Raw genomic sequence first — 27,266 nt, forward strand, 5'->3', positions numbered from 1 at the left:
TTTTTTACGTTTTACCGTTTATTTCCACGGAGATCATTGTGACAATTAGATGATATTATATTCTTCTGTCGTCCATCGAAGCAGTTTATTATAATAAGATCTACGTCGCGCGCGGCTTATAATCGTTTAACATCTTAGGTATCTTCCTGGGATTTTTCTATACAGTCGAAGAAATTTTATTTTTTCTTATCCCCCGAGGACGAAGTATCTACGTAATCTATCTTTTTGATTTTTTTTCATGTCTACAAATTTTACGTTATTTCACTATTATAATAGCATTATGGTGTAGGTATAGTATAACGCCCGAAAAACACATTATGTTAATACACCAAATAGACAAACCGAAAAAAATAAGCCCATAGGGATTTATAATATACGTCGTATACACATCTTATGTTTGTGTAACTGTACGTCAATATACAGACATCACGAGAAAATCGTACAGTGTAAACAGTCACCATTTTGGAATTCAAAGTATCGTAGAAAAAACATACAATTCAATGAATAAATACTTGTTAACGTCTATTTAAATATGTATGTATGTAGGTCCAGGAAAAAACAACGTCTTAAAATGTAAAATGTACCTACTAAAAACAGTTATTTATTTAAAAATGCTTTACTTTTTATTTTGGAACAATATGCTTAAATTATATATAAGGATTTCAAGACAAACAGAAATTTTAACAAAGGCAAAACAAGAGATTTTAGCTTTTAAAAAACAAGTATTCACATTTTTTTTGTAAAATGTTGAATGCAATAACTGTAAACAAAAAATATGGCGCGTTAATTTATTGCTAATATTTAAAAACGTATTCTCGTCTAAACGCAGTATCAGTAGGTTTGTAGGTAAAAGTCTCATTCACATTTCACATTTTAATGTATACTGAAAAACTGGACCATACTTTTTTCCGAGGTTTTGACTAAATATCAAATAAAGAACGTTGTGAGAACAACTAAACGTCATTTAAATCATTTACTTCAAACTAGGTAGGTACCTACCTACTTTAAATTCGTTATCCGGCGTACATGTTAAACAGTCTAAAAACATATTATATGCGGTATTCATCACGCTGAAACAAATTGAACTAATGATTTCATTTTAATTACTTTTTTTTTCAAATCAATCATAACGTCCATTCATATAGTTTTACACTTATCCAAGTACTCGTCGTTATACTCGGACGAAATAACAAATATTAATAATAACGATAATAAATGACCGGTGCGGTATATTAGGCATAGAAACTTCGAACAATGTGCCAACAATTGTACAGGTAATATACCATACGTCGTCGCCTATACAATATGCTTCATTAAGTTTTGCAATAACAATCAAACCGACGAAAATCGTAATAGATAAACGTTCGGTTGTGATTTATTTTTTTCAATGTTTTTGTTTTGAACACCTGACCGCTGATCAAAGGTTATTGTGGCCGAGATAACGTCATAATCGGCTACCACACACTCACGAGTACACACACGCTCACACACGCTCACACACACACACACACACACACACACACACACACACACACACACACACACACTCGATATTATCTGTTCACAGGAGGAGTAGAGAAAACCGGTAGGATGGCACACTATAATACCGGTCAAAACGTCCGGTCTCCGTATCAGTCGGCAACTACTACAACAGCCGACTTCAGCTAGTGCACCGGTTGTCGATTTCGCGCTCGTCCTGTTCCTGCTGCACTTGTTGATCGATGTCAATATCACATTATTATTTTTATTATTATTATTGTTGAGTAGTGCATAGATAAGCCGTTTCGCGAATATTATTGTAAAACAATCATTTCGAGAGACATGCATTGCTCCGTCGACAAGGCGTTGCTGGTGCTGATCGCTTGCACGAGTGCATATGCAGTACCCTGGAGGAAAATCGAACCCACACCAAAATGTGGATACGAGGTACGGTCATTTGAATAAAATTTCACTGCAAATCGCGGTCTGATATAAGCGAACCAGTCGTTTGGTCCGCACAATAAACTAACGTAACGTACAACGACTAATATAATGCGCTCGTACTAAATAATATACTGTACTTCATTATTGTTACTGCAGTAGGCCTAAGTACTCTGGTATACAATAATTTAGTAATATTCATCGATAGGTACGTTTTTTTGTAGATATCGAAAACAGAATTAAATACTAATTGTAGACTCGCTGTAGAAAGATAACAATCACATTGCATTTAAATGTTTTTTTTTTTCGTTAAACACCCTTGTAAACTCTTTGATTATTTATAGTTTATACCTACGTATATTATAAGACTAAAAATAAAAACCTCAGGTACATTAATTATTTTTTATAAAACGTAATCAAATGTTATGATAATCAATATTTGAGTTAAACAGTAATCGTTATTTACATAGGGTGTCATAAGGTCGCATAGGATGTCATAAGGTCGTCATAAATTCGATAATGATACAACGTGAATGAATTGTCAAAATATATGTCTGTCTAATAAACTTATTCAATATTTCTTACTTATAAAATAATAGATAAACGTAATTCTTCAAAAGATGATCAGTATGGGGACATTTTGGAGTATTGATTTGTTAAGCAAACGTGTTGTCATCTAGTGATTGAAGTTTGTTTTTATATAAAACATAGATACTATTAAAATCCATATTAAATATTGGTAAATAATACAAATCTAACCGTTTGAGATTTTTCAAACAGTAATAAGAATAATATTATGCAGCTATTTTCATAAGAACAAAAACAACACGCTAATGATATTTATTGAATATTAGCATGGATATAAATTAACAATTAAAAACATTTATCGCCTCGGTAATATTTAAACAGGAGTGTAATTGGCATTAAAGTGGCAATTAGATCATACCTATTATATCAAACCCTTTGTTTTGGTAGGACCCGATTGCGTATATTTTGTCAAATAACAAAAGAATTCCTTAAATATACGGCATGGTCCTTACTAAATAACCTTTAATATTGTCAAATTTACAATATAATGTACCCACAGTTTTTCACACAAAACAATCAAATTAAAAGTTCTTTGTGAGCTTATAAATATAATCAACCCATGTTTTAAGAATAAAAATGAATTTATCTATACAATAAACAATCTTATATGATACTATTATCAACTATGATTAAATATCGTCGTTCAAATAATTTTAAAAAAAAAAATAATTTAATCAAATATTAGAAAATATTAAAATAGGGTGCACCCTCAAAATATCCCCGTAAAAAATATCCTACATTCAAAATATCTCCAGTAATATTATCCCTTATTAACTCATATTTATATTTTTTTATTTTTTAAAATAATTTTATAAATTTTAGTTAACATAGATGGCTCCAGGTTTGGTTTTTTAATTTTTAAAAATTAAAACATTTCCGAATATGTTTCTATTGTTCTGTCAGTCATTAAAATATAAATTAAAGGATATGTAGCATTACTTTTACAATAGTGTAGTACTGTAGTGTATAAAGTTGAGAAATGCGTGTAATGCCGATACCTTATCTAAAATTTCAATAGTCTGAATTGTCAACTTATTTTATCATTTGTATTATTTCGACAAAATACAGGTATTCTTATTATTATAAGTTCTAACAGTATCTAATTACGCAACTCTATATAAAGATGTCGAAAATGAGATAACCATAAATGACTATTATATTGAATTCTACTGACATACATTATATACTATGATATACATATAGTGTGTATTAGTATTATAGTGTCTAATTTTTTTTATTGTATAATTCTATATATTATGTGTAATTAAAAATTATGAAATATGAAATATTGTAGTCTTTAAAAATCTTAAGTTTTATTATGATGAATTTGAAAATAAACAATTTTTAATACATTATGTTGTTTTAATTTGTCCTACATGTTTAACTTTTAAGATCTTAATGTTTTTATACTTATAATAGGTAATAGTTAAAAACAAAACATTTGATGCTATACATTTTAAAATCAAATCAATGTGGTTCATTTGAATAATAAGAATACCTATCATTGATTACAAAGCAATTTTAATTTAATGATTTGATTCCCTTAATTTAAAGATCAAATATTCTAGTTTTAAGTAAAAGAGTTATTAAAATAATAAAAATTGAACAATTGATTGAAATAAAATAGTTTTAATTTAATGATTTGGTTTTCTTACTTTTAAAGACCATACATTCTTGTCTTAAGGAAAAGAGCTATTAAAATAATTAAAATTGAATAATTATTTGAAATAAAATGGTTTTAATTTAATTATATAATTCTCTTAGTTTTAAAAATATTGTGTCTTTATTATAAATAAAAATATTATTAAAATAATAATAGTTGAACAGTTAATTTGAGTATCTTATATTTGATTAAATTATAGGATTTTCTTAGTTTTAAAAGTATTATTTTCTTATTATAAATAATACATATATTAAAACAATGAGAATTGTTTTATTATTGAAAACTTATGATTTCATTGAATTAAATCTGTACATTGATTTATATTTATGATGCAATTTCATAGGCTCGAAATCATCACCTTTTTTCTTTGATTTTACAGTCGTTTTTCATTAATCCTACAACACATTTCTCTGAGTGATATGTTAGTATGACTAACATAGTTTACGAGAAGTTCGACAGTGGTTCTAATTTGTCATTAAAAAAAAAAATATTTTTATGTATATTCTCACGAATTAAGGGATAATATTACTGGGGATATTTTGTATATTGGATATTTTTGGTTGATAAATTATTTGTAACGGGGATATTTTAAGGGTGCACTTTAAAATAGTCAAGTATTGTGCATAATATCACTACAGTTAGCTAATAATAACACTTATATAGATATTAATTAAAGTCTTAAAACGTTTTAAACTGGATGAAGCCATTTTTTTACCTCTTGAGATGAAACACGATTTTGTTATTGTTTCAACTTTGATCTCCATTAATTTAAACCCATAAATATTATGTTGGTAGGTAAATACTATGCAATTGGTAGTTTATACATTGTACGTGTTGTGGGAGCTTTCTGAACAGTTTATTGATCTATAGATTTATTTTATTATTTCCGTACAGCAGTAAAATTCGTAAGACTTGACAACATTGTACAAAAATAAAATACATTTTAATGGACGGAGTCGTGTTATAAAAAAAGCACAGTTCAGAGTAATTGTAATCTACCCGTATGTTTGACCGACATAATAAAAATATAAACTATCGTTTAGAACTAAAAAATAAATAAAAAAATGTGTGTAGGTACGAGATTAAAATTAATTGAACCGTAAATTGGCTAAGTCATATATACTCATCAATGACAAAATATCGTGTTTATTTTAGTAATGGAATAAAATGTAGATAATTAGTAATTTCAATTTTATTACAGCCCAATTTCAAAGGATTTTCGATACCGAGTACCGAGAGTTAAAAACAATTAAAATTAGTTATGGGTACCCGAAGTTTTTGTTTGATGATAAACTATAATTATATTTAATAAATGTTTGATACAATTTTGTTTAAAATACAAATCAGTAGTATTTCCGGAAGAAAAAATAGTGATCTATTGATTTTATGTCGAATTACTGCAAATTATGTTATGTAACACAATCGTATTAGTTATCATACCTACGTATTAAGCACTGTTTAAAAATAATGAATACATTATATGATAACAATTCTTAATAACAAATATAAAACTACGTATATTTTGTCGTCTTTATATTTAATGAAAAATATTTATTGAAAATGTATTTATTTATTTTGTTAAATGACTCACTATTTGTATCATAACCTACATATATATGTGTGCATGAAAATAGTTATAGGTACTTGCCATTTCTTACTTTGCTAAATAATATGATGGGCAAGTATAAAAATAAAAACAAATGCCTAATACCTACCCACCCAAATTAATAATAATTATTATCAGTAGATAATACTTATACAAAACGAGGATTGAATTGATGCAAACATGTTGCAATAATTAAATTAATAATTTAATGTTATCCTCGTTACATAAAGTTTATCGAACGTTTGTGATGTTTTATCGATACTTTAGTTGGTAAAATATTTTTCCGGTCGTAAACATTGATTGGTTGTTAAGTTTTTTCTTAAGTTTTACTGTGGTATTCTGTGCATACAATATACATTATAGATGTACAAGACGTATACAACACAGGGTACCTACATTTAAAGACATAAAATTATATGCAAACCAGCTATACGGCGAATAAGAGCCTCATGAATAAATAAAACCATTTTAGAATTATTACACAGCGAATGTCGTTAAACGAGGAACAATAAATAAAACATATTATTATTTTGTGATAATAATTGAAAAAATTACGAGTCCACCAACTTTTTGGTACACTTCTCAGAAACAACCAGCCAGTGTAACACGGTTTATCTGGGTAAACTTATACCCACATTATTAAATAAACCAAGCACGTATACAAACAATAATGACGCTCGCTGCACAATCTTTTATTTGTAGAACAACTTAACGGTGAACATTTACCGGGACTAGTAATATTATTTATTATTTCTATATGGATTTTTTTTTTTTCAGTCGTGTCATCCAGTCAAAGATGGATATCTCAACGTGCACTTTATACCTCATACTCACGATGATGTTGGCTGGCTGAAGACCGTCGATCAATATTATTTCGGCAGTAATTATATTATATTAATATGTCTACAATAATTAATAATTTAGTTTTAAAAAACCCAAAATTCAACTATGATCTATTCTAACGCACGCAGTACAACAACACAATAATAATATTATGTAATAATTAATGATTAATAAATACATCAATAATATGTAATCTATTGTTGGTACTTAATTAGGACCTGAGTTACAAGTCAAACATTTTTAAAAATTAATGTGTATTAGAGTATACAACTGGACTGCTCCATGTTTTATTTAAATGTACAACATTTTTTGTGATTCTGGCCATTTTCAATTCTGTAGTGTTTTAGGTTTTTGATTTTTCGATTTCATAGCTGAACGTGTTTTAAATTTTATATTCTGATGCACAATGGTTTATTTTTAGTATATTATATAATATTGTGTTTTGTTTATACCATTTTTAAGTAGGTTTTTAAAGTTTTGTGAAGTGAAGTTACAAGAGAACTCTGAAAACTATAATGTACTTATTTACTAATCTAAAAGCTTATAAATAATAAACTATGATAAACTAATAGTTTGATATTTGATAGTTTATGCACTAAAAGTTTCATACGAATATTCTGCTTTAAAATATACTATTAAAAATAATGCCGGGTTGACATTTAAACAAATATAATATAATCCACTACAGTAAAACAATTTAACGAATGACCTAAAATTCGCATAATATTGTTGAATATTAAAACACAAACTTTTTTAAATTTTAAGTTCCAGTTACAAAATCTGTTATTACCATAATATCGTATAATGCAATTAATTTAAGACATGTATATATTTTTAAGATTTGAAATTGTAGTTCGATATCTAATAAAATGCATACTGTTTTAATTCTACATGAGCCTCGCCGACTTAAGTTCATGGAATTAAGGGAAAATATAATAAACATTTAATATTATATACACTATACATAAAACATATATGATTTAGTAAACACATATTAATACATAATATTAAATATTAAAACTGATAATTCAAATTGTAACGTCAATTAAATATGAAAGGCGTTTTAGACTCTTCTCGGTTAGTTTATGATAAAATATTAATAATGCTGCACTAAAATAAAGTGATACTGAATTGAATTTAAGTTTTACAGTACATACACAATATTACGAGTACCAACGGTGTGTGTAAAAAAAACCACAAAAGAATGGCTCGGTGATGTTCGCGTGACAGTTTTTGTACTGATCGTTATATTTTAATTTTATTTTGTTTAGCAAACAGTTCCATTCAATTGGCCGGCGTGCAATTCATTTTAGACTCTGTGATTACCGAACTGGCAAAAGATCCGAACAAGAGGTAGGTACAAAAGATTAACGCATATTTCACTGTTGATAAGAACCAATAGTCCCCTCCCCTGCCCCTCACGCCGAACTCTCTTAATCAACTTGTTTTGAACGTGTCTCTCCCAAAAGGTTCATCTACGTAGAGACGGCGTTCTTCTGGAAATGGTGGGTGGATCAGTCCGAGGATACTCAGAGCATCGTGAAAGACCTCGTGGCGTCCGGTCGGCTGGAGTTCATCGGCGGCGCTTGGAGCATGAACGACGAGGCAGCTGCAAATTACTTGTCAATTGTCGACCAATTCACTTGGGGCTTAAGGTAACCGATAAACACGGGTTAGGTTCTTCGAATCACAACGGACGAAGCCGCGGTCACCGATCAGACTTACCATACACATAAAATAATATGTAAACCCTACTTCGTGCCTATACCTATAATAATCGCAGCATCCACCTGTAATCGGCTAAGGTCACCATATTTTTAATTCATATTGCAATAATGACCATTATTTGTTCGTCGTTCGTATACAAACCTAATGAGTGATGACAAAAGAGGTTCGTTAGAATTTTTGGCCGACGTTTAGTTCGCACACATTTGCGAACAATATAATAGGGACAGCAGAATAGTCGGAACAAAAATTACGTGTGAAATATTTCTAAACCGATACGAAACAGTCCGAGACCGGTGTACAATCAAAGTAGTTACCTACAACATTGCGCTGCAAACAGGTTTTGGTCGAGTGTATGAAAAAACTGTATATTTTATAAACATTTTGTTTTGATAATAAAGTAACAACAATGATAATTAAGAAGGATTGAGCACATAATTATAGGTTAAAAATTTCGTCTGCACAAAATGTATACCATTTTGGTACCTATGTAAGTGCAAATAGGCTAAATTTTTTGAGAAAATTCTGGTCCACACAAAATTGATTAAAAATTAAACTGGGCGTAACCCCGTTTCCCCTCCACCAAAACTATGATTATCGATACATAAATACAAATTATTATTTACATAGTTTACATTCAACAACTATGTCTCATATCTGTATACTGATATCTACTAAGCAGACGGAGAAAAATACACAGCTGAAAAAAACACATATGTATCTGTGGTAAAATATTACCTATCTGTTCATAATATTTCTCTCATCATATTTTTTGGGGGAAAATCAACAGTTCTTACGATCCGTGTTTAAATCACCTATCTGAAATACTGTGTCTCAAAAATTTTTTTTTCTATTTTTCAACACCATCTATTGAGTTCGACTTTTAAAATTGTAGAAAAAAATGTTACTTACTTGGCACTTACTTGATAGGGACTTGGCGTAGATTTTTGTTAGGGGGTAGTCCAAGTCCCCCCGAGTCCACCCTATTTCCAAACAAACATATGAGGTACATAATATTATATGATTTACGGTACATAGCAATATAGCATAGTAACTGAAATCACTGGTTCGTTTACAGAAAGTTGAACGACACGTTCGGCGAGTGTGGAAGACCTCACATCGGGTGGCAAATCGATCCGTTCGGCCACTCGAGGCAAATGGCCACGTTGTTCTCACAATTTGGTTACGATGGTCTATTTTTTGGACGACTGGACTACGAGGAAAAAGTACAAAGGCTATCGAACAAGACGGCTGAGATGATTTGGCAATCCAGTCCCAATATCGGTAATTACATTTGAATACATCGGCATTTCAGAGAACTTGTAATAATTTATTTTGAATTTAAATTAATCGTATTTTAAACATGAATTTGCATTCGTAGTGATAAGTAGATTTGTAAGCAGATACTAGGTACCCAAATACGGATTAAATCTTCGAACGTGAACAAAATATTACGAGATGGGACTTTGAAATAAACTATCAGAGTTCGAACCATTACAAATAATATTATAATATTATAATATCACGATTTTTATCGAAAAACTATAGTAATAATGAAAATAATAATTCATACTCTGCTGTCTGTTATCGTGAAGAGATCCCGGGGCTATTGGTTTTAAAATATTTTTAAAGTTTTTTCTCTCGTAAATCAGTTTTGGGCCAACATTTTTGCACACCACAGAAAAGCAATTTGGATTTTAGAGTAGTTTAAAAAACATATATTTTGAAATACTGTGACGAAAAAACGAAGAAGAATATATTTTGTGTAATGCATTTATTTTAAACAAAGTGTAAACTATTTTTGGGTAAACCTACGTGAAATTCCACTCAGAATTGTTTTCAGATCGTTTTAAAATTTGAAAAATAAATACACACCTAAAATAATACCACAGGTTCGCGTCAGATTATGCGAAGCGAAACGAGCACTCGATATCCAGTTTCATTTTTACCTGCTTATTGATGTTTGAACTTTTGTATAAATCAATAAAATGGTATAATAAGACAATACAACTAATGAAAACTTAAAAAAACTTAACTATATGAAATAATAGAATAATACATTATGATTTTATTGATTTTTAATTTAGTAAGCTCATTATTTCCAAACAAGTTTAGTCGATCTCTTATTTTTTAATGCATTATGCGTGCACAACAAATACTGATAACGAGCTCAAGCTTAAACCAATTAAATTACGTTTCACGTTTTATTTAAAATTTAGTTAATTATTTGGATTTGTTTATACTAATTTGTATCCACCTATATTTAATTAATTGGTTTCTCCTGAAATTAATTCATTAAAACAGATATTAATGGTCTGATGATGGGAAAAACGCACGGTAAACATGATTATAAATTGTACTAAAAATAAGTCTACGTACATTACAATATTTATTTATTTATAGACGTAATGTTATTTAATATGTATTCATTTCCTCATTTATGATTGATAATTTATATTTAGGAACTATTGTGTTTCAAATTCGTTTTGAAATCTTCATATTATATTCTCACGAGATCACGACACGCGTTCACATGCAATGTATTTTATTAAATTCATGATCACAAGTCGTGTCTACAAAGTAGATCATAATAACCGAGTTCTTTTTTTTAAAAGATCGTATTTAACTGTAAATCTAATTTCGTTACACTTGTTTTATTATCACTGCCTCTCTTTTTTAGGCCAACATTTTTAATTAGCTTATCCGCTCGTCCAGAAATATTTTAACTTTTAAACTCAATTTGTAATATTTTTTATTGTTTATCCCCCTCCCCTCCCCCAGCGTTTATTACCCACTTCATCAATTTAAATTAATTTACTCTGCTCACTTATTTACACAACCTTATTTTTTTCCGTAGCGTTTATCTTCAAGTAATCGTGACGTGACCGCTATACTTATCACCCCCTTCACCATAAGTTCATTAAAGTCTTATCTGGTTAATTATGATTTTTCATTTGTTTGAAATTTTTACCAAATATAACGGTCATTTTTGTCATTACATTTTCTGGTTGTTTAAATAATTAATAAATGTGTTTTGTAAGAAAATTAAATAAAAATCAACATACCGATATACCTAAATGTATATTCTGTATTATAGAATCTATAATGGTCACTTCATGAATTTAAATATTTTATTTTGTGGACTAGTTTTTCTTATTGGTTATAACTTATAACTTAAGAGTTAAAAGTTGCAATCCATAATAAAATATAAATTATGTTCTATAATATTATATTAATAGTATATTTGTTAATATTACAATTTAAATACTAAGACCTACACTATTATTAACATATAGAGGACGAATATAATATTATATTTAACAACTAACAAGCCTAGTAAAAATAACATGAGATACACGACAAGACGTTACAATATAATATAAATTCAAATAAATGACATTTTTATTATTAGTACATTAAAAATTTCATAATTAGAAATATGTGTTCATTGACTTGAAAATGTGTATTTATATAATTAACAACATAAATATTGTTGAATGTTGGAGCCGTTGGAGGGTACATTGAATATTAACAATTGACATTAATGTTTATTGATTTTAGAATTGTGTAATATGTATACTACAATAATATTGTCTATTTGCTATTTGGGTAGACAGTGTTACTGGTTCTATAACAATACGATTTTTGTCGAGTGCATCAATATAAACACATGTGTTTATGATTGTTTAACCTATATTGTGGTTACCCCATTGATAGCATAATAACATAAGTGTAAATATTACTAAACATTTTATGAGAATATATTTTGGTTATAAAAAGTTCAATGAGAATTTATTTTGTGAAGACCTGATGAATGAATTTTTAAAAGGCACGATTTCGCTTCAGGCGTATCTTTTGACTCAGATGGGACTTATATTATATTATTCATTTGAAATGTTGGAGCTTTAGGTATTAAGTCCTATAAACTAAAATATCATGAACTCGAGATTGTTTTATCCGTGTTATTTGACTAACCTCAACATCGTCTTTTCTGTAATAAAATTGAAATAATCCCAAAACTCATTACATTCGTGTAATATATTTTTGATAGTTTCGACTTTTCGAGTTAACCCTTCGTTAGTAGGTAGATCGATATTTTGTGACGTTCTTTGCGTTTTTTGCGTGGGACACAATATTGTACCCCAATACTATTTGTTTTTCCAAACCTTTCGTATTGTGTTTTATTTTTATTTTTATTATCACCTTGAAATAGTATGTCTAAATCGACTACATATCGTATCATAAAATTAACTGTTATAAAAAAACTAACACCATAAAAATATATTATGTGTATTGTATAAGTATATTAGTAGAAAACAATATTTGAATTTTATAAAAAAAAATCCAAGAAAACCTAATTTTTTTAAATTTGTAAAGCCATTATTAACAATGCGAACAGTTTGGTGAACAAAATAAAATAGGGGGACGAGGTGACCGAGTGGTCTGACTCTTCCGCTGCGACTCAGCCGGTCGCGGTTCGATCCTCGGCCACCGGGCGGCATTTTTCTCCGGACAAGTCGCGGTGACCGGAGAGCAAGTGCTGCCATCCCCCACCCCCGGGGCATGGCAGAAACCTACGGGTGCCCCATTCGAAATTCTGCCAAAACAAACACACACGTGTTCCCCCTTACCGTACCAAAAACATACAAACCATCAATACAAAAACCTACAGTACCTACTAATAGCTAATGGCCACAGTTGCCGGGCTCAGGATCAATTAAAAAAAAAATAAAAAATAAAAAAAATAAAATACATGTCCAGGTATAATTGATTTAGATACAACAAAATATATATATTTATACTACACGATTTGTCTGTATCATAAATATAATTTGTATGGCCTTGGCACAAGAAGTAACACGCTTAGCCCGCGATGTACAAAACAGCCAATTTCGGTATGAGTATGATACTTGAATAAAACAAAGCCTAACCAAAATCTAAAAATAAATAACATTGACTATACCTATCGACAAAAGGTAGACGAAAGTTGGGCTACCATTAATGAATGCTATTGCATTATGAAATCCCATTCATAAAATCACGAGGTAGTATATCATATTATGTTCTATGTATAGGTATCTCGCGAGACTGACGAAGGGATGAAAATATTTTACACGATAATAAAATTTGTAATAAGAGTTACTAATTAGTTGAAAGATGTTAACGTGTACAGAATGTTTGTGACACGTGTTCCAGAATACTAAGAGCACTACCAACCCACGCGTGCTGTCTGTCTTGCGAAATATGGCCAACATAACAGATTTGTGCTCATCCGTTCCCATTTTATGTTTTAAGCTTTAACATTACAGCGAATGACATTATCAAACTTAAAGCCTAAAGGTAAGAACATTATCTGCAGTGTTCTATCATTATTTTTTTAAAATATCTTTCAATTTTCGTCTGAGTTATGAGCATTTTAAATACTACCATTTCACATTTATCACGTCATAGGTATATTATATTTATAGATAAACCTATGTTCTTACCTTTAAAATTTAAATATAACTCTAATATTATACTCTAATATTCACTCTAATATTTAGGTTAAAAGCATAAAATTGGAACTGCTGAACTTATTTTTTTTAAAGTTTTTCGTTAGAAAGATGAAGATATCACGTACTATCTCTTAACGAAGAATGTGACATATAAAAGAACTATAAATGCGCCCAACTGGTATATTTAATAAAAAAGAATCCATATCCTTTGTCCTTTCTTGCCCCCTCCATATTTTATATATGTGTTGTAAGTCTGCAAGTCTTTTAAAACTCTTGGTTAAGTTATTAGTTTGGTTATAGACTTCCGGTCAAGTGTGCCCGTTAAAACGTGATTTTGTGGTCCTGTATTCGTATTGTTGGTGAGCATAGTGTTTTAGAGAATCTTCAGAATTTTGGTGATTCAATTCACTTTGAAATATTTCATCAAAAGTATTTGCGTTTTGCAAACTTGCGATTATGCTCTTAAAATTCTTTGTATTCCACCTAATTATGCCCCTGTTAATAATGTGCATGGTGCCATTCTTCTCTACCTGGGAGTGAGCGTACTTCGGATATTAAATTCCATAATGAGTTACTGAAAGTTGAAATCGAGTCATCTGCCATTGTATTGCTAATGTATGATACGGTAGCAGTTTTGACAGAGCGGCTGCATACAAACTGAGTCCCAATAAAACCTTTTAGAACGCATTGGGTCCAGGGTTGTTTTAAGATACTTATTGAGTCCAGTGAAGTTTTAAATGCAATACTAATTGAGTCCATGTATTAGCACTTACTAAGTTCCTTAAAACTTAAAAAAAAAAACAACAACCTTCAATTTTTAACAAACTTAGGACCGTTTTTTTATTTTTAAGTATTCTAAATAATATAATAATGACGTACTCGTATTGGTTATAAATTATAATACAATATAATGTATAATTAACATGTTATTTGTGCATTTAAAAACTGAACTTAGGTGAGACTTAAATTAATTTTTTATATTGGTATATGCAACCATTTCTTACATATATATAGCCGACGATCCTATATAAGAGGGTTGATTTCGAGCGCTAATGTGTAACCTAATTTTCATTTTTAATTATTTAATTTTAATTAATTTGAGTTAAGTCATGTGATATTTATTTCATATTGTAAACTTTAGTTTTATTACATCGCGCTCGTATTTCAAGGATTATTCCAGCATATTATCATACAAATAGAGTAAAATGTTAACAAAATCTTATTAAGTTATTAAAAATTTAAATTGCATAAACTTGAATTGATTGACCCGATAACGGAGTTCTACTGTTGTCGCCCAGCAGCCAGTACCCTCCAATATATGTCGTTATAATTTCATATAAACCCATAATGCTATAGTTTGTCAATGGTCATACCTTTAGATATACTCTGCTTGTCTCATAATCGTTTCACTTTCGGTTTAGGTTCGTCAGCTGATCTCTACACACAAGTTCTCTACAACTACTACAGTGCACCTGACGGCTTTTGTTTCGACATCGTGTGCGGCATCAATCCGATCGTGGACGACATAAGGAGTCCCGAGTACAACGTAGAGGCCAAGGTAGTGTATTGAACAATTAAAACATTTCCCCCCCCCCTCCCGACCAACGACGTTCTGTATGCATTTTTTGACCACCACTCTCCGTTGGCGGTCTGTACACATATGCATATAGATTATATGTATTATGTTTTTGTACATTCGGCAATAAAAAAAAAAAATCAAAATATATTAGGCGAATTATTTGATGAATTACTTGCGGTACCAAGAGAAAGCATACCAGAACCACGGCAACGTGATATTGACAATGGGCGGAGACTTTACGTACCAAGACGCCAATTACTATTTCAAATCCTTAGACAAATTAATCAAGTAAATCACCAACGTTATGTATTCGATTATTAAACACATGTACGTACGATGTATATACACATTCAGGCGATCCGGTTGATTGAGTACGTTGAAAAACAAGGTTCTCAATACCGTTCTAACAATGTGATATTAACAATGGGCGAAGACTTCCAGTACACTTCTGCTGCTATTAACTTTCGTAGTATGAACAAACTCATTAAGTTAGTACACACGGCATGGCGCACAATGACTTTTGTAAAATATTTGCTGGCTTCACTTCACTTGCACGCGTTCAAATAATAACCATTAAATCGCGTAAACTACCCATATCGTGGAGATGTGTACCTATATAATATAATATTATTCTAAAGTGTACGGCACGTGTAATTCGTCGTCGCCACCGACCACCGTCCGTCGACATAATATTATTATTAGGTATTACGTTGTTCAAACACAGCACAACAACGATAATAATTGATACTTTTTTTCCTTTCTAAATTTGTACGCCATAACAATATAGCATTAACACTGTCTGGACAGAAGGTTTTGATGGTTGTGCGATAAACATTTGAGTATAGACAACATGGACGCAAAAATATAATGATTACAGATTTTGAAGTTCAAAATAATCTTTGTTATAAGAAATTTCAAATGGTTGAACACAAGGGAACACACACATACATATATTTACTTAATAATAACACAATTTTAACCCGGACAGCAATTTGTTATGATAATATTATTTAGAATTAAAACGTTATAAAATTAGTATAATGTTATAATGTTATTTTTAGACAACAAATTGTTGTCTGGGAACAATTATAGATATTATTAAGCTAAATTTAACTTTTATTTTATTTGATTAAAAAACAGCTGATAGGTATAAATATAAGACACCAAAAATATTAAAATAATATATTCATATAGATCCCGTAACTAAAACAATTTATCATAAACTTATTAAATAAACATAAATCATGTAAACATACTGAACTTTGTGTCAAATAAACCACATTTACATCTTTGAATTTCATATTAAATTATTATAGAAGAACAAATTCTAAACCCGGGTTCAAAGTTATTTTAATGAAGAAAAGGCAAAATAATAAGAACTATATAGTTTTATCTAAAAAAAAGTTTTCTAACAAACAAATTTGATTGTTTTAAACATTCAATTAGAAATTCTCCTAATCATTATAATCATATTGTATAGTTTTATACCAAGAATGATTTTTTTTTAAATCTAAAATACAAAGTGTCAAATATAAATTTACGTTTTGAAATCAATATTACCATCAGTAATATGAGTTATACCAAATAAAATATAAATCTTTTGAACTTTTAAAGATATTTATTAATTTTTGTTTTTTGAGTTGTATTGTGGAATACGTGTTAAAATAATTATAAAATAGATTCATTGTGACTGAGAATAAACAATTTAATTTTTGGAAGAATAAAAAAAAATATTAAAAATTGTTGTAACGGCAACACATTATAATAAAATACTATGTTGTACATACTACAAAGTGAAAACTTTTGAAAACTGTTTTGAGCCTCTTTATTATTTACAAAGTTACAATAATAAAATAAACTTTGAAGTCATAATTATTTATTTTTTCCTAAGGTCATATTATTAAACATTTAGTTTCTAAATATTACGAAAAAAGAACAATACATTTTTCAACCAGATGAAGTAAAAAATTTCTCTGTCATCTATTTGTCTGTAATCTGTATATGTATATCCTAAATAAATTTACAAGTTTTATGTACATTTCTTTTTAATAGTAATACATTGTTTACTCTATTATCGCATTCGAAAGTTTCTGAGTGAAGTACAGTCTACCAACCTCTGTAGTAGAAAAGTGGCTATGATGGCGATTCGTCTACCTTATTTGACTAATTTAAACTTGTTAGTTCTTTCTTGCAAAATATTTTGAATGCTTTCTGTGATTCATTAATAATCCTACAACCTTTCTACAAGTAAATTATTATTGATTACGAAATATTAAGAAATTAAAAATATATTATGAACACAATTTGTGATAACGCAAAGAATTGACAGTATTATTGACATGTTAATTTGTTTATTAAAAAAATTCTTAAAAGCGTATTGTCATTGTTTTACCAAAATGTCATATGTAATTAAGCCCACTATATAGCTCAACAGTTGTGAATCAAATAATTTATCGGAATAAAATATTTGAGCAACTATTAAAGTGACTGCTTCTTGTATTTATATAATATATCAAGAAAATATAAATCATACTATTATACATTTAAAAACCGTGCAGGATTTTTTTCTTTCGGTAATCATAATAATGGACAATGTTTTCAGGCTCAAAGACTTATTGCATATGCAACCAATCAATCTATTCATTATCGAACTAATAATATTATATTAACAATGGGTGATGATTTCCAATACGCAGATGCAGCTGTTAACTTTTATAGCATGGATAAATTAATTAAGTTAGTATAACATTGTACCTATATGATGTGCATTTATTGATTTTTTTAATTTCAATAGTCAATTCTAATAGAATGAAACTATGAAAGGAATGGAAATTAATAGTTGTAATTTAAGTTTTGATGTCGAAAAGTTGGTCCTGAAAATTGGTATCTTATATAATATATCAAATACGGTTTACGACAAAAAATTACTTCCCTATTTAAAAAAAAAAAAACACAAATTCAAGATCAAATTTCAAAATATCAATAGTTAGAAAGAAGTTGTTACTGGTTCACAACCAGTATTGAGACGAGGGGAAAAAATGACAGCAGGTCACTATAATATTTAAATTATATTTTATGTTCACTACTTCACATCATTAACAATACAATTTTTTGATACCTATTTTGCACGGTGGTTTGGGTTGGTCTAAAACATTTTTAATACTATTAACAACTGTGGTATATGGACAATTAATTTCTTTTAATTAAACAAATCATGGATTCCTGACTTAGCCTTATATCGTTTGTAGACATATAAACTCAAAACAAGCTTCCGGAAGTAAAATTAACGCTATTTACTCTACACCATCATGTTATCTAAAAGCTGTTAACGATCAGAAAATTACGTTCCCGACCAAGCAAGATGACTTTTTCCCATACAAAAGCGACAAACATTCGTATTGGACTGGATATTTCACGTCGAGGCCCACACAAAAGTACTACGAACGAAGAGGAAACAATCATTTACAGGTACGTCAACCATTGAAATCAGTGTGTATAACATGATACTTAACAGTTAAAGTGTATACATGCTATATGCTCTATATTATATAGTCTATAGTTATCATAATTCTAATCATGACTTGATAAACCGAAATACTCGACCTACTAACCATCACCACGATTTTGTGTTCTAGCATTGACTATTAACAATAATAAGTTTATATTGTTCTAATAAAAATATCGACTAAATATCTATTAATATTTTTTAGACGTGCAAACAATTGTCCGTCCAGAGTCTAACGGGCGCCAAATACGAGCCAAAAATCACTCCACTCCGCGAAACGATGGGCATGATGCAACACCACGACGCCATTACCGGTACAGAGAAACAACACGTGGCCAACGATTACGCGCGGTTATTGAGCGAAGCCATGGAAGAGTGCGAAGAAGCTTCGTGCACGATATTATCGTAATGCGTGATATCTACAAATAATAATAATAATAATAATAATAATAATAATAATAATAACAATAATAATAATGCTTATAGTGTAATGGTTTTGGGGGAGGGGGGAGTACTGAGACTTGCGTAACGTAAATCGTTTCTAGTTTTTTTTTAACGAATGCTCGTTAAATTTAAGACGATACTTGGATATACTGCGTACCTATATCTCTTAGAAATTGTATGCCGGGTTGTATGAACAATATTGTTCAATACAATTTTAATGGTCACATCATGGGTCACTAAGTCATGTTTAAGGTACCATTAGAGGACTATTTGATTCGTTAAACGTTTAGTGATTGTTCGCGCAACCCGGCATAAAACACGGGAAAAAAATATTCTGAAATTATTTGAAATTTTCAATATTCTTAGATCGTAGGTACCTACATAGTTAATTTCGGGTGTTTATCAAAAAATATTTCGAGAGCTAATGACCAAATCTAAGTTGAGAATCCATAACCTAGATAGATAATCATCACCAACTGTTACAATAACGTAAAAATATCCATCACAATACGCTTATAATCTTGCACATGGATAATTCAGTGTGAACGCTTCGGAGTTTATTTGTTAGCATCAGATAATTGAGAAAATTGGTCAAGTATATAAGTGATTAAATAATTATCCATAACCTACCTTCTTAAAGTATAAAGTATATACACGTGTGCCTGATTTACACAATTAGGAATGAAAGAAAATAAATATTTCGAAGGAAGAGATAGGTACAATCTTTTTTCCACTCTATAATAAGGTCATTATATGTCCCCGTGGTCACTAAAACCTAAGTACGTGAAAAATGCTTATACCCTTCAAATTGGCACTTATAGTCACTGATTATAATGTAATAAATACAGGCATACCTACCCGTCGAATAAAAAACAACTACATCTAGGTATGCGCTTTCCTTTTCAGAGGGTTGGCTGCCGGCATAGAAACTTCTGCAGATTGCAAGACCTGTCAACTGTTGAACATAAGCCAGTGCGAAGTGTCCGAACACAGCGAACAATTTGTGCTCACACTTTACAACCCGTTGAGTCGACCGGTCACGGAATTCGTCCGGTTGCCCATACCCAGTGAGACGGCCTACAGCGTGGTCGACCCTTCGGGGCAAAGGCTCACGGTGCAGTTCGTGCCTTTGCCAAGCGCAGTCCTGCGCATACCGGGCCGCAAGTCGTCGGCCACCTCCGAACTTGTGTTCCAAGCCGACGATTTGCCACCGCTCGGGTACAAGTCGTATTTAATTACGAAAGAGCCGAGTAGTAGTTATCTCAACAGATTGCGAGCCGAGAGGTCGGCGCAATCGGAAACCGAAAGTCCCTTGGACCTCGGCGATAGAGTAAGCACCACGGTTGTTATGTATTTGTTAGGTATACGACATAATAATATATAATATTATTGTTGTCACCTATTAAACTCGTATCTTTTATATATTTTGATTTATGCAAGCGAATCGGGTATTATTGTTGAAAATGTACATAATAACATTATCTATTTCCAATAATTTTTCAAAACATTTTCTTAAAAACTTATTTTATCTTTAACGCTTAGTATTTAAAGACCCAATTGGATAAAATAGCAAAAAATTCGATTTTATTAGTTTTTCTATAAATAACCAATTCGGGACCATTTAAAAAAAATGTTTACACTCAATCCACATATTTATCTTATTTAATATTACCATTAGTAGTATATCTAATCAAATAAATAATAAATAAATAAACAAATGCTGTTTCCCCTGAATAGTTATCTTTGCTTAAAATAATTTTAGGTACCTTTCAACAAATATTTAATTTTAATAGTGTAGTAAATAAACATTTTGACATGAGTGTCTGTTGGCTTTTAATATGAACTTTTTATGAATACTTTAAATTAATTGTATACTGGATATTTCAAACAAAACTATGTGTATTTATAAAAAATAAATAATTTAAATATACCACACAATTATTTCGCTCATATATGTGACTCAGAACCATTATTTTAAAACAATATGTTCATTAAAATTATCTGTTGTTTTTAGCGTTTAGGTCTGACAATCGATGATAGCGACCCAAGACGTTTCGTAATGTACGTCGATAACGAGGAAATACCGTTAATTCAGGAATTTTTATATTACAAAAGTATGGTCGGAGATAACTCAAAAGATTATAAGAGAGCTTCGGGAGCTTATATATTTCGTCCCGATGGTTCACCTATTCCTGTTTGCGATAATCAGAAAAAGCCGCAGCGCGTCTCAGGTTAGAGGTTTTTTTTTAATTAAATCGATTTGTGTTAGTGTCAGTATTTTTTTTTGCTTTTCATTGCAACATGGTATTATTTATATTGATCTTCAGGACCTGTAGTGCAAGAAATTCATAGAGAATGCAACGAATGGGTGAGTCAGGTGATAAGATTATACAACGGAGATGATAATATTGAATTCGAATGGCTTGTGGGACCCATACCAAACGAGTAAATAAATTAAATTTTTTTTGTTGGTTAATCCCAATCAGACCCAATCTAACGTTGCTGATTTTGTTTGTTCTGTGTGTCTCAGCGATAAAATTGGGAAGGAAGTCATATCACGTTTTCGCATTCCGTTCTACAAAAACAATCAAACATTCTACACCGATTCGAACGGCCGAGAAATGTTGAAACGCATATTGAACTATAGACCTTCGTTCACGTTAAGAGAAAACGTGGAAAACGTAACGGGAAACTATTATCCAATTACTTCTCGCATATCGTTAACAGACCAACAAACGCGGTTTTCCGTTCTCAACGACAGGTCTCAAGGAGGATCCAGTCTTCAAGATGGTGAAATCGAGCTCATGGTACCCACATATAATATATTAAATTTTGTATCAGAATATATTCTCTTGCGACGTCATTATAACGACTTTAATGATTTCATTCTTAGGTACATAGAAGGATATTCGTCGACGATGCCTTTGGCGTTGACGAAGCGTTGAATGAGACCGCTTTTGGAGTGGGCTTGGTAGCCAGAGGACATCACTATTTAACTTATGGACCAGTTGATAAACTATTTGAGGTAGAAAGACTATTGGCACAAAGAAAACTTATCAGGCCGCAATATTTTTTCACAAAGAAACACAGTGTTGTATCTTACAAAGATTTAAAAAAATCTACTGCATTACAGGTAAGATGAAATAAATATTTAACTGAAAAAAAATGTTCATAATTTAAAAACTACGTAAAATATATTAAATTTATCATAAATATTTATACTAATGTAACAATAATTAGTTTCAATCTGAGATTGTAAGCCCACTTCATGTGTATCTACATAATATAAATGGTATGTGGGTACAAAAAAAATTTTGATTTACGTATGTGTTACAAACTAGTGAAAGATAAAACTAAGTTATGAGAAAATATAAAAACATATTAAATGGCGATGCTGTAATATGTTAATTGTATAATCAAAATTCAAAAATATTTTATTCTGTAAAATATAATCTAAAAACTTTGAGGGAGATGGGAGACTAATCATAATCATAATAAGAAAACTCTCTGTTCAGGGCTTTGCGATGACGTGTTCGCTTTAGAAAATAATTTATATTTCTGTATGGACGAATATTGATATGGTTTATTTAAAACGATGCAATAATAAAAATAATAATTTTTCTAGTAACTCCATTAAGGTTACTTTTTGTTGGTCACTTACTAAATTATATAAATAAGACGGAATCGTGTTCTAGAAAATTATTTAATTTACAATTCTAATGACATACAAGATATACAACATATAATATATCGGAATCTAGAGTGCATGCTATTAATATTTTTACCATTTAAAAATACAAATTTTGAATATATGTATATGTTAATATACGATATATTTTTGAAGTATGAACTTAGTTTCTAACTAAGTTTCTACGAATAAATTAAAAATTATTGTCTTGATCATTAAAAAAAAAAATTTTAATTAGGAAATAAACGTTTTAAATACAGATTTTAAATCAAAAACACTCACATTTAGTAAACTTTATTCAACAGTTTCGTAGTAAAACTGAACAACTTATGAATAATAATTATTATATTGTCTATAACAAAATTAAAAATGTAAATTTTATTAATGAAGCATATCTCCAGTAAGTTATGAAAATATAAAACTGACATCAAATTAATTGTAATTGCAAATAAATGGAATAAGATTTAAGTATACATATTTTTTTTGTTTATACAAAATAATTATAATTAGGTAATACAAACTAAGTTTGCAATTAATGTGCTTCCATTTTATTTTCAATTGATTTATAAGTTTAAAACATCTTAATTGAGTGTACAATTTTTTAGTTTTCTGGTCTGAAAAAACCTTTACCGAATAACGTACAGCTACTAACTTTGGAACCATGGAAAGACGGGTCAGTGTTATTGAGATTTGAGCACATATTCGAGTACAATGAAAATAAAAATTTGTCCACTCCAATTGTCATAGACGTACAGGTTTGTTCGTTTTTTTATTACCTAAGTTTTAGTTTTGAATTTAAAGTGACTTTAGGATCATTTTATGTTCTTGTTGGATATTTATTTTGTTTAAATTTACCTTGAAATGTCTAGTGTTTTTATAGTTTTTATATTATGGGTTTTAAGTTTTAAATTTAAATGGAACAAGTATAGTATAACTCGTTTTAATATTTTTAATTACAATATTTTCTAATGTTTGCATAGTTGAGGCGGTTATCAAGGTTTTGGCTCGTATTTATAAGTGTTGTACAATAACCTAATTTTATTCGATTAGTTGTCGAAACCGTTAAAGTTTTATAATTATTAATTAATTATAATATTCTTATTTTTTTTTAAAAATATTTTATAACAACTTTTTGATTGGTTTAGGACTTGTTTACGAAGTTCCGTATAGTTTCACTAAAGGAGACAATATTGGGTGGAAACCAATGGCTCTCGGAAAACATTAAACTTACTTGGATGCCAGAAAATAGCAATTCTTCAGGCACTGAACAGCTGAAGAGGTCTGACCAAACATCGATCGACCCCAAGCATGTCATGTTAACTCCGATGCAGATAAGGACGTTCGTAGCTGAAATTATTCCAAATTCTTCGTGATTCGTTACCAAAAATTTTTAGTGTATTGCATTTTAGAATAGAATATTATAGAAATTTTTAGAAATAATATTTTATTTATAATTTTTAATGATACAAATAAATTGTTATATGTAGGTACGTAGAATGTAAGGTATTTATAATGTACACATTTACATAGGTTATTACTTGATACATTCCAGAGGTACGATTTAGACTGAAATTAAAACTGTTTTTTAACATTGAATTTGTTTTCCTTTATTGAACACACCATTATTTTTTGCTCATAAAAAGATCGTAAAATTAAGTTGAATAAATTATGAATTTTTGTAATTATATTAAAGGTAATAAAAATACAAGTTTTAAACAAATATGAATTCTTAAAAGTCGAACTTAGAACAGACTATAGTCTGCACACTATTGTTATAATATAAATATGTTTTCCACATCATTGAATTTAAATTTAATATTGAAAAAATTCAGTTAAAATTCGTGAAATAAGAGCAAGAATTTCATTTATGAGTTTCACAAACAATGTCAAAATTTATTTTAATACTCTATTACATTGAAATGTCTTTAGTTTATATTCAGATTAATCTTTTACTTTCAAAAGAAACGATAAAAATAATTTAATAATCTATAACAGGTTTTCATTAATTCGTTATATTTCAGAACTATATTATTTCGCCGAAGTAGAAAGTAGAACGCATAGTAATATATTTCTAAAGAAATAATCAATTATTTAAACATTTTAGCAAAATGTTTCTTTTAACAAATCAGAAATTACTGGAATAAGAAGTTATCGTAATTCTGATAAAAATGTAATTTACTAGTCAAAAAGCGGTTATTGTGTTCTTTAATTTCAACAGAGACACTTTTAATCTAACTAATTTAATGCAGATTATGTCACAGTTTTAACGCATTTTCTCTCTATTTTTTTTTTCAAATATTCTGGTTAAATACGCTTAACTTTCTCTGTCTTATCCATTCACATACATTTCGTTCCAAAACTATACAATATGATCGATGTTTATATAATACGTACCTACTTAGGATAGCAATAGCCCAAAAGTACAGATCATTGCAATAAAAAAGCGGTAGCTTCCTCATTGTCGTTTAGAATTGAATAGCATTAAATAAGGTAAGTATAATATATTGTTATGATATTTTTACATCTCATAATTTGTTATATAATTAATTTAATCACACGAAGGTTTTTTCGATTTGATTATAATCAAATTTAATTTTGAACAATAATAAGAAAGCACAATTATTTATCTTCAAGTTACATTTATTATATATGATTAGTTAGTGAAAAATAAAATTTATTTCAAATAATTTTAATAGTTAGGTACCATACTTACTTAATGGTAGGTTATGTCATTTTACTAATAACTACATTTTGATGATTCAGTTTTGTGTTTCTAAAACTAGTATAATTATTTATTTATTTATTGATATGAAACGGGACAAGCCCATTATAAATATTGTTATTAATCTTAAAACGTAACAGTACAAAATGCAAATTAAAATGTAAGACATGGTGAATATTACATAAATAACTTTTTTGGTCTCTCAATAGAAACGATGGATCCTTGTTAGCTAATCTCATCATACATAGTATAGGACTGTTTCGCAAATAATTCGCAGAATAAAAAGGAATATGAAAAGGGTAGACACTGCGAGAATTATAACACAAATGTTGTATAATGTCTGAAAAATATTTTATAATTGTACTAAAAATTAAATACAATTAGAGTTTAGTTTAACCATTCTCTGAAATCAACTCATATTCTTACGAACACGTCTTTAATTTTAAATTATTATGATTTATATATCAATACATTGATTTGCAGTTTTCGGGAATAAAATATATTGATACACTTAGTAGAATTATGCTAATCAATTTCAGGTGTACATTAAAGTTTCTAAATATTTTCTCAACATAATATAATTATATGACTATTAACTAGTATGAGTATAATGTAATTATATTATATAGCGCTAAAAGTTTAAAAAAAAATTAGATAAACAGACGTGTACGTATAGTTTTTATGATTCCGTGCATGTACTGAAAACTGAAATAAAATTCATATAAGTTTATAAGTTCATAAAATTCCATGTTTAAAAAGGGTAAATGAGTAAAAAAAAAAAAAAGTTTATTCATACAATTCGAACGAAATGTGTCATCGTCAATAATTCATATACAGCTGTATCGATATAGGTAATCGCTTACATACCTACTTAATACATTTCGAAAATACTTAGGTACCTACCACGTAAGAGCATATTATCATTCCATGAACGCCAAATCGGTACTATTACTTTATGGATACTCGCAGTAATGTTATTTTGGCAATAATATAAATTTATGACTTCATAAATGTATGCGAAAAAGGTCTGCATGGGATGTATTGCGTGTTGTACGTACCAGCTGCGGTTCTGTGGTGACTGGCAACCTGTATCCGTGTGTCCTCGGCGCATTTTGCAATCAGAACTTTACTGTGTTTTGTAGTTGAATTCATTAGGGACTTATGTGTATATTGGACGAGTCAACAACAAAGTTTAAGCGTTAATATGAGGGAGGGTTCAAAGTGTAACACTGTTTATATACAACGCGTGTGTATGTGCAATTGCTATGTAGAACAGTGAATGGACGACTGTCGAGTGTCCAAAGAAACAATATTACGTGTTGAAAAACTCGGCCTATTCGGTAGACTCGTGAATAATTCGATTTGTGCATCGATCGGCATGACGACGTCTGAGCATAATAATAATACGCACGAGATGGATAGCGCCAAACGGTGGTCGGATGTGAGTCGTCTGTGTCAAAATATCGTACGTCGTTTGATGCTCAATTA

At 29.6% G+C, this 27,266-nt stretch overlaps 1 protein-coding gene across 3 annotated transcripts; it reads left to right on the forward strand.

Annotated features, from left to right (window-relative positions):
* Positions 1-1,622: 1,622 nt before the first annotated feature.
* LOC111030626 (lysosomal alpha-mannosidase-like) lies at positions 1,623-24,652 on the forward strand. 3 transcript variants are annotated; one of them, XM_022310214.1, is made up of 16 exons: positions 1,623-1,926; positions 6,555-6,657; positions 7,892-7,973; positions 8,090-8,275; positions 9,424-9,629; positions 15,262-15,398; positions 15,774-15,907; positions 18,668-18,887; positions 19,130-19,329; positions 20,275-20,698; positions 21,383-21,599; positions 21,696-21,813; positions 21,899-22,175; positions 22,262-22,501; positions 23,662-23,811; positions 24,202-24,652. In XM_022310214.1, the coding sequence occupies exons 1-16, from the start codon at positions 1,822-1,824 to the stop codon at positions 24,427-24,429; spliced, it is 3,027 nt and encodes a 1,008-aa protein (XP_022165906.1). In that variant the 5' UTR covers positions 1,623-1,821; the 3' UTR covers positions 24,430-24,652. The 3 variants fall into 3 exon arrangements, with proteins under 3 accessions (XP_022165906.1, XP_022165904.1, XP_022165905.1); XM_022310212.1 differs by lacking the exon at positions 15,774-15,907 and adding an exon at positions 15,571-15,707 and having other exon boundaries at positions 1,624-1,926; XM_022310213.1 differs by lacking the exon at positions 15,774-15,907 and adding an exon at positions 18,022-18,155 and having other exon boundaries at positions 1,624-1,926.
* Positions 24,653-27,266: the final 2,614 nt, after the last annotated feature.

The sequence above is a fragment of the Myzus persicae genome, unplaced genomic scaffold (assembly GCF_001856785.1).
Source record: "Myzus persicae strain clone G006 unplaced genomic scaffold, MPER_G0061.0, whole genome shotgun sequence".
Classification (NCBI taxonomy): Eukaryota; Metazoa; Arthropoda; class Insecta; order Hemiptera; family Aphididae; genus Myzus; species Myzus persicae.

What these genes read in the sequence shown, in the direction of transcription:
- LOC111030626 (XM_022310212.1), top strand. Translation starts at nt 1,822, where the DNA reads ATGCATTGCTCCGTCGACAAGGCGTTGCTGGTGCTGATCGCTTGCACG. An exon ending in GCAAAAGATCCGAACAAGAG is followed by an intron (nt 7,974 to 8,089) that starts GTAGGTACAAAA and finishes CTCTCCCAAAAG; the next exon opens with GTTCATCTACGTAGAGACGG. An exon ending in GCAATCCAGTCCCAATATCG is followed by an intron (nt 9,630 to 15,261) that starts GTAATTACATTT and finishes CTTTCGGTTTAG; the next exon opens with GTTCGTCAGCTGATCTCTAC.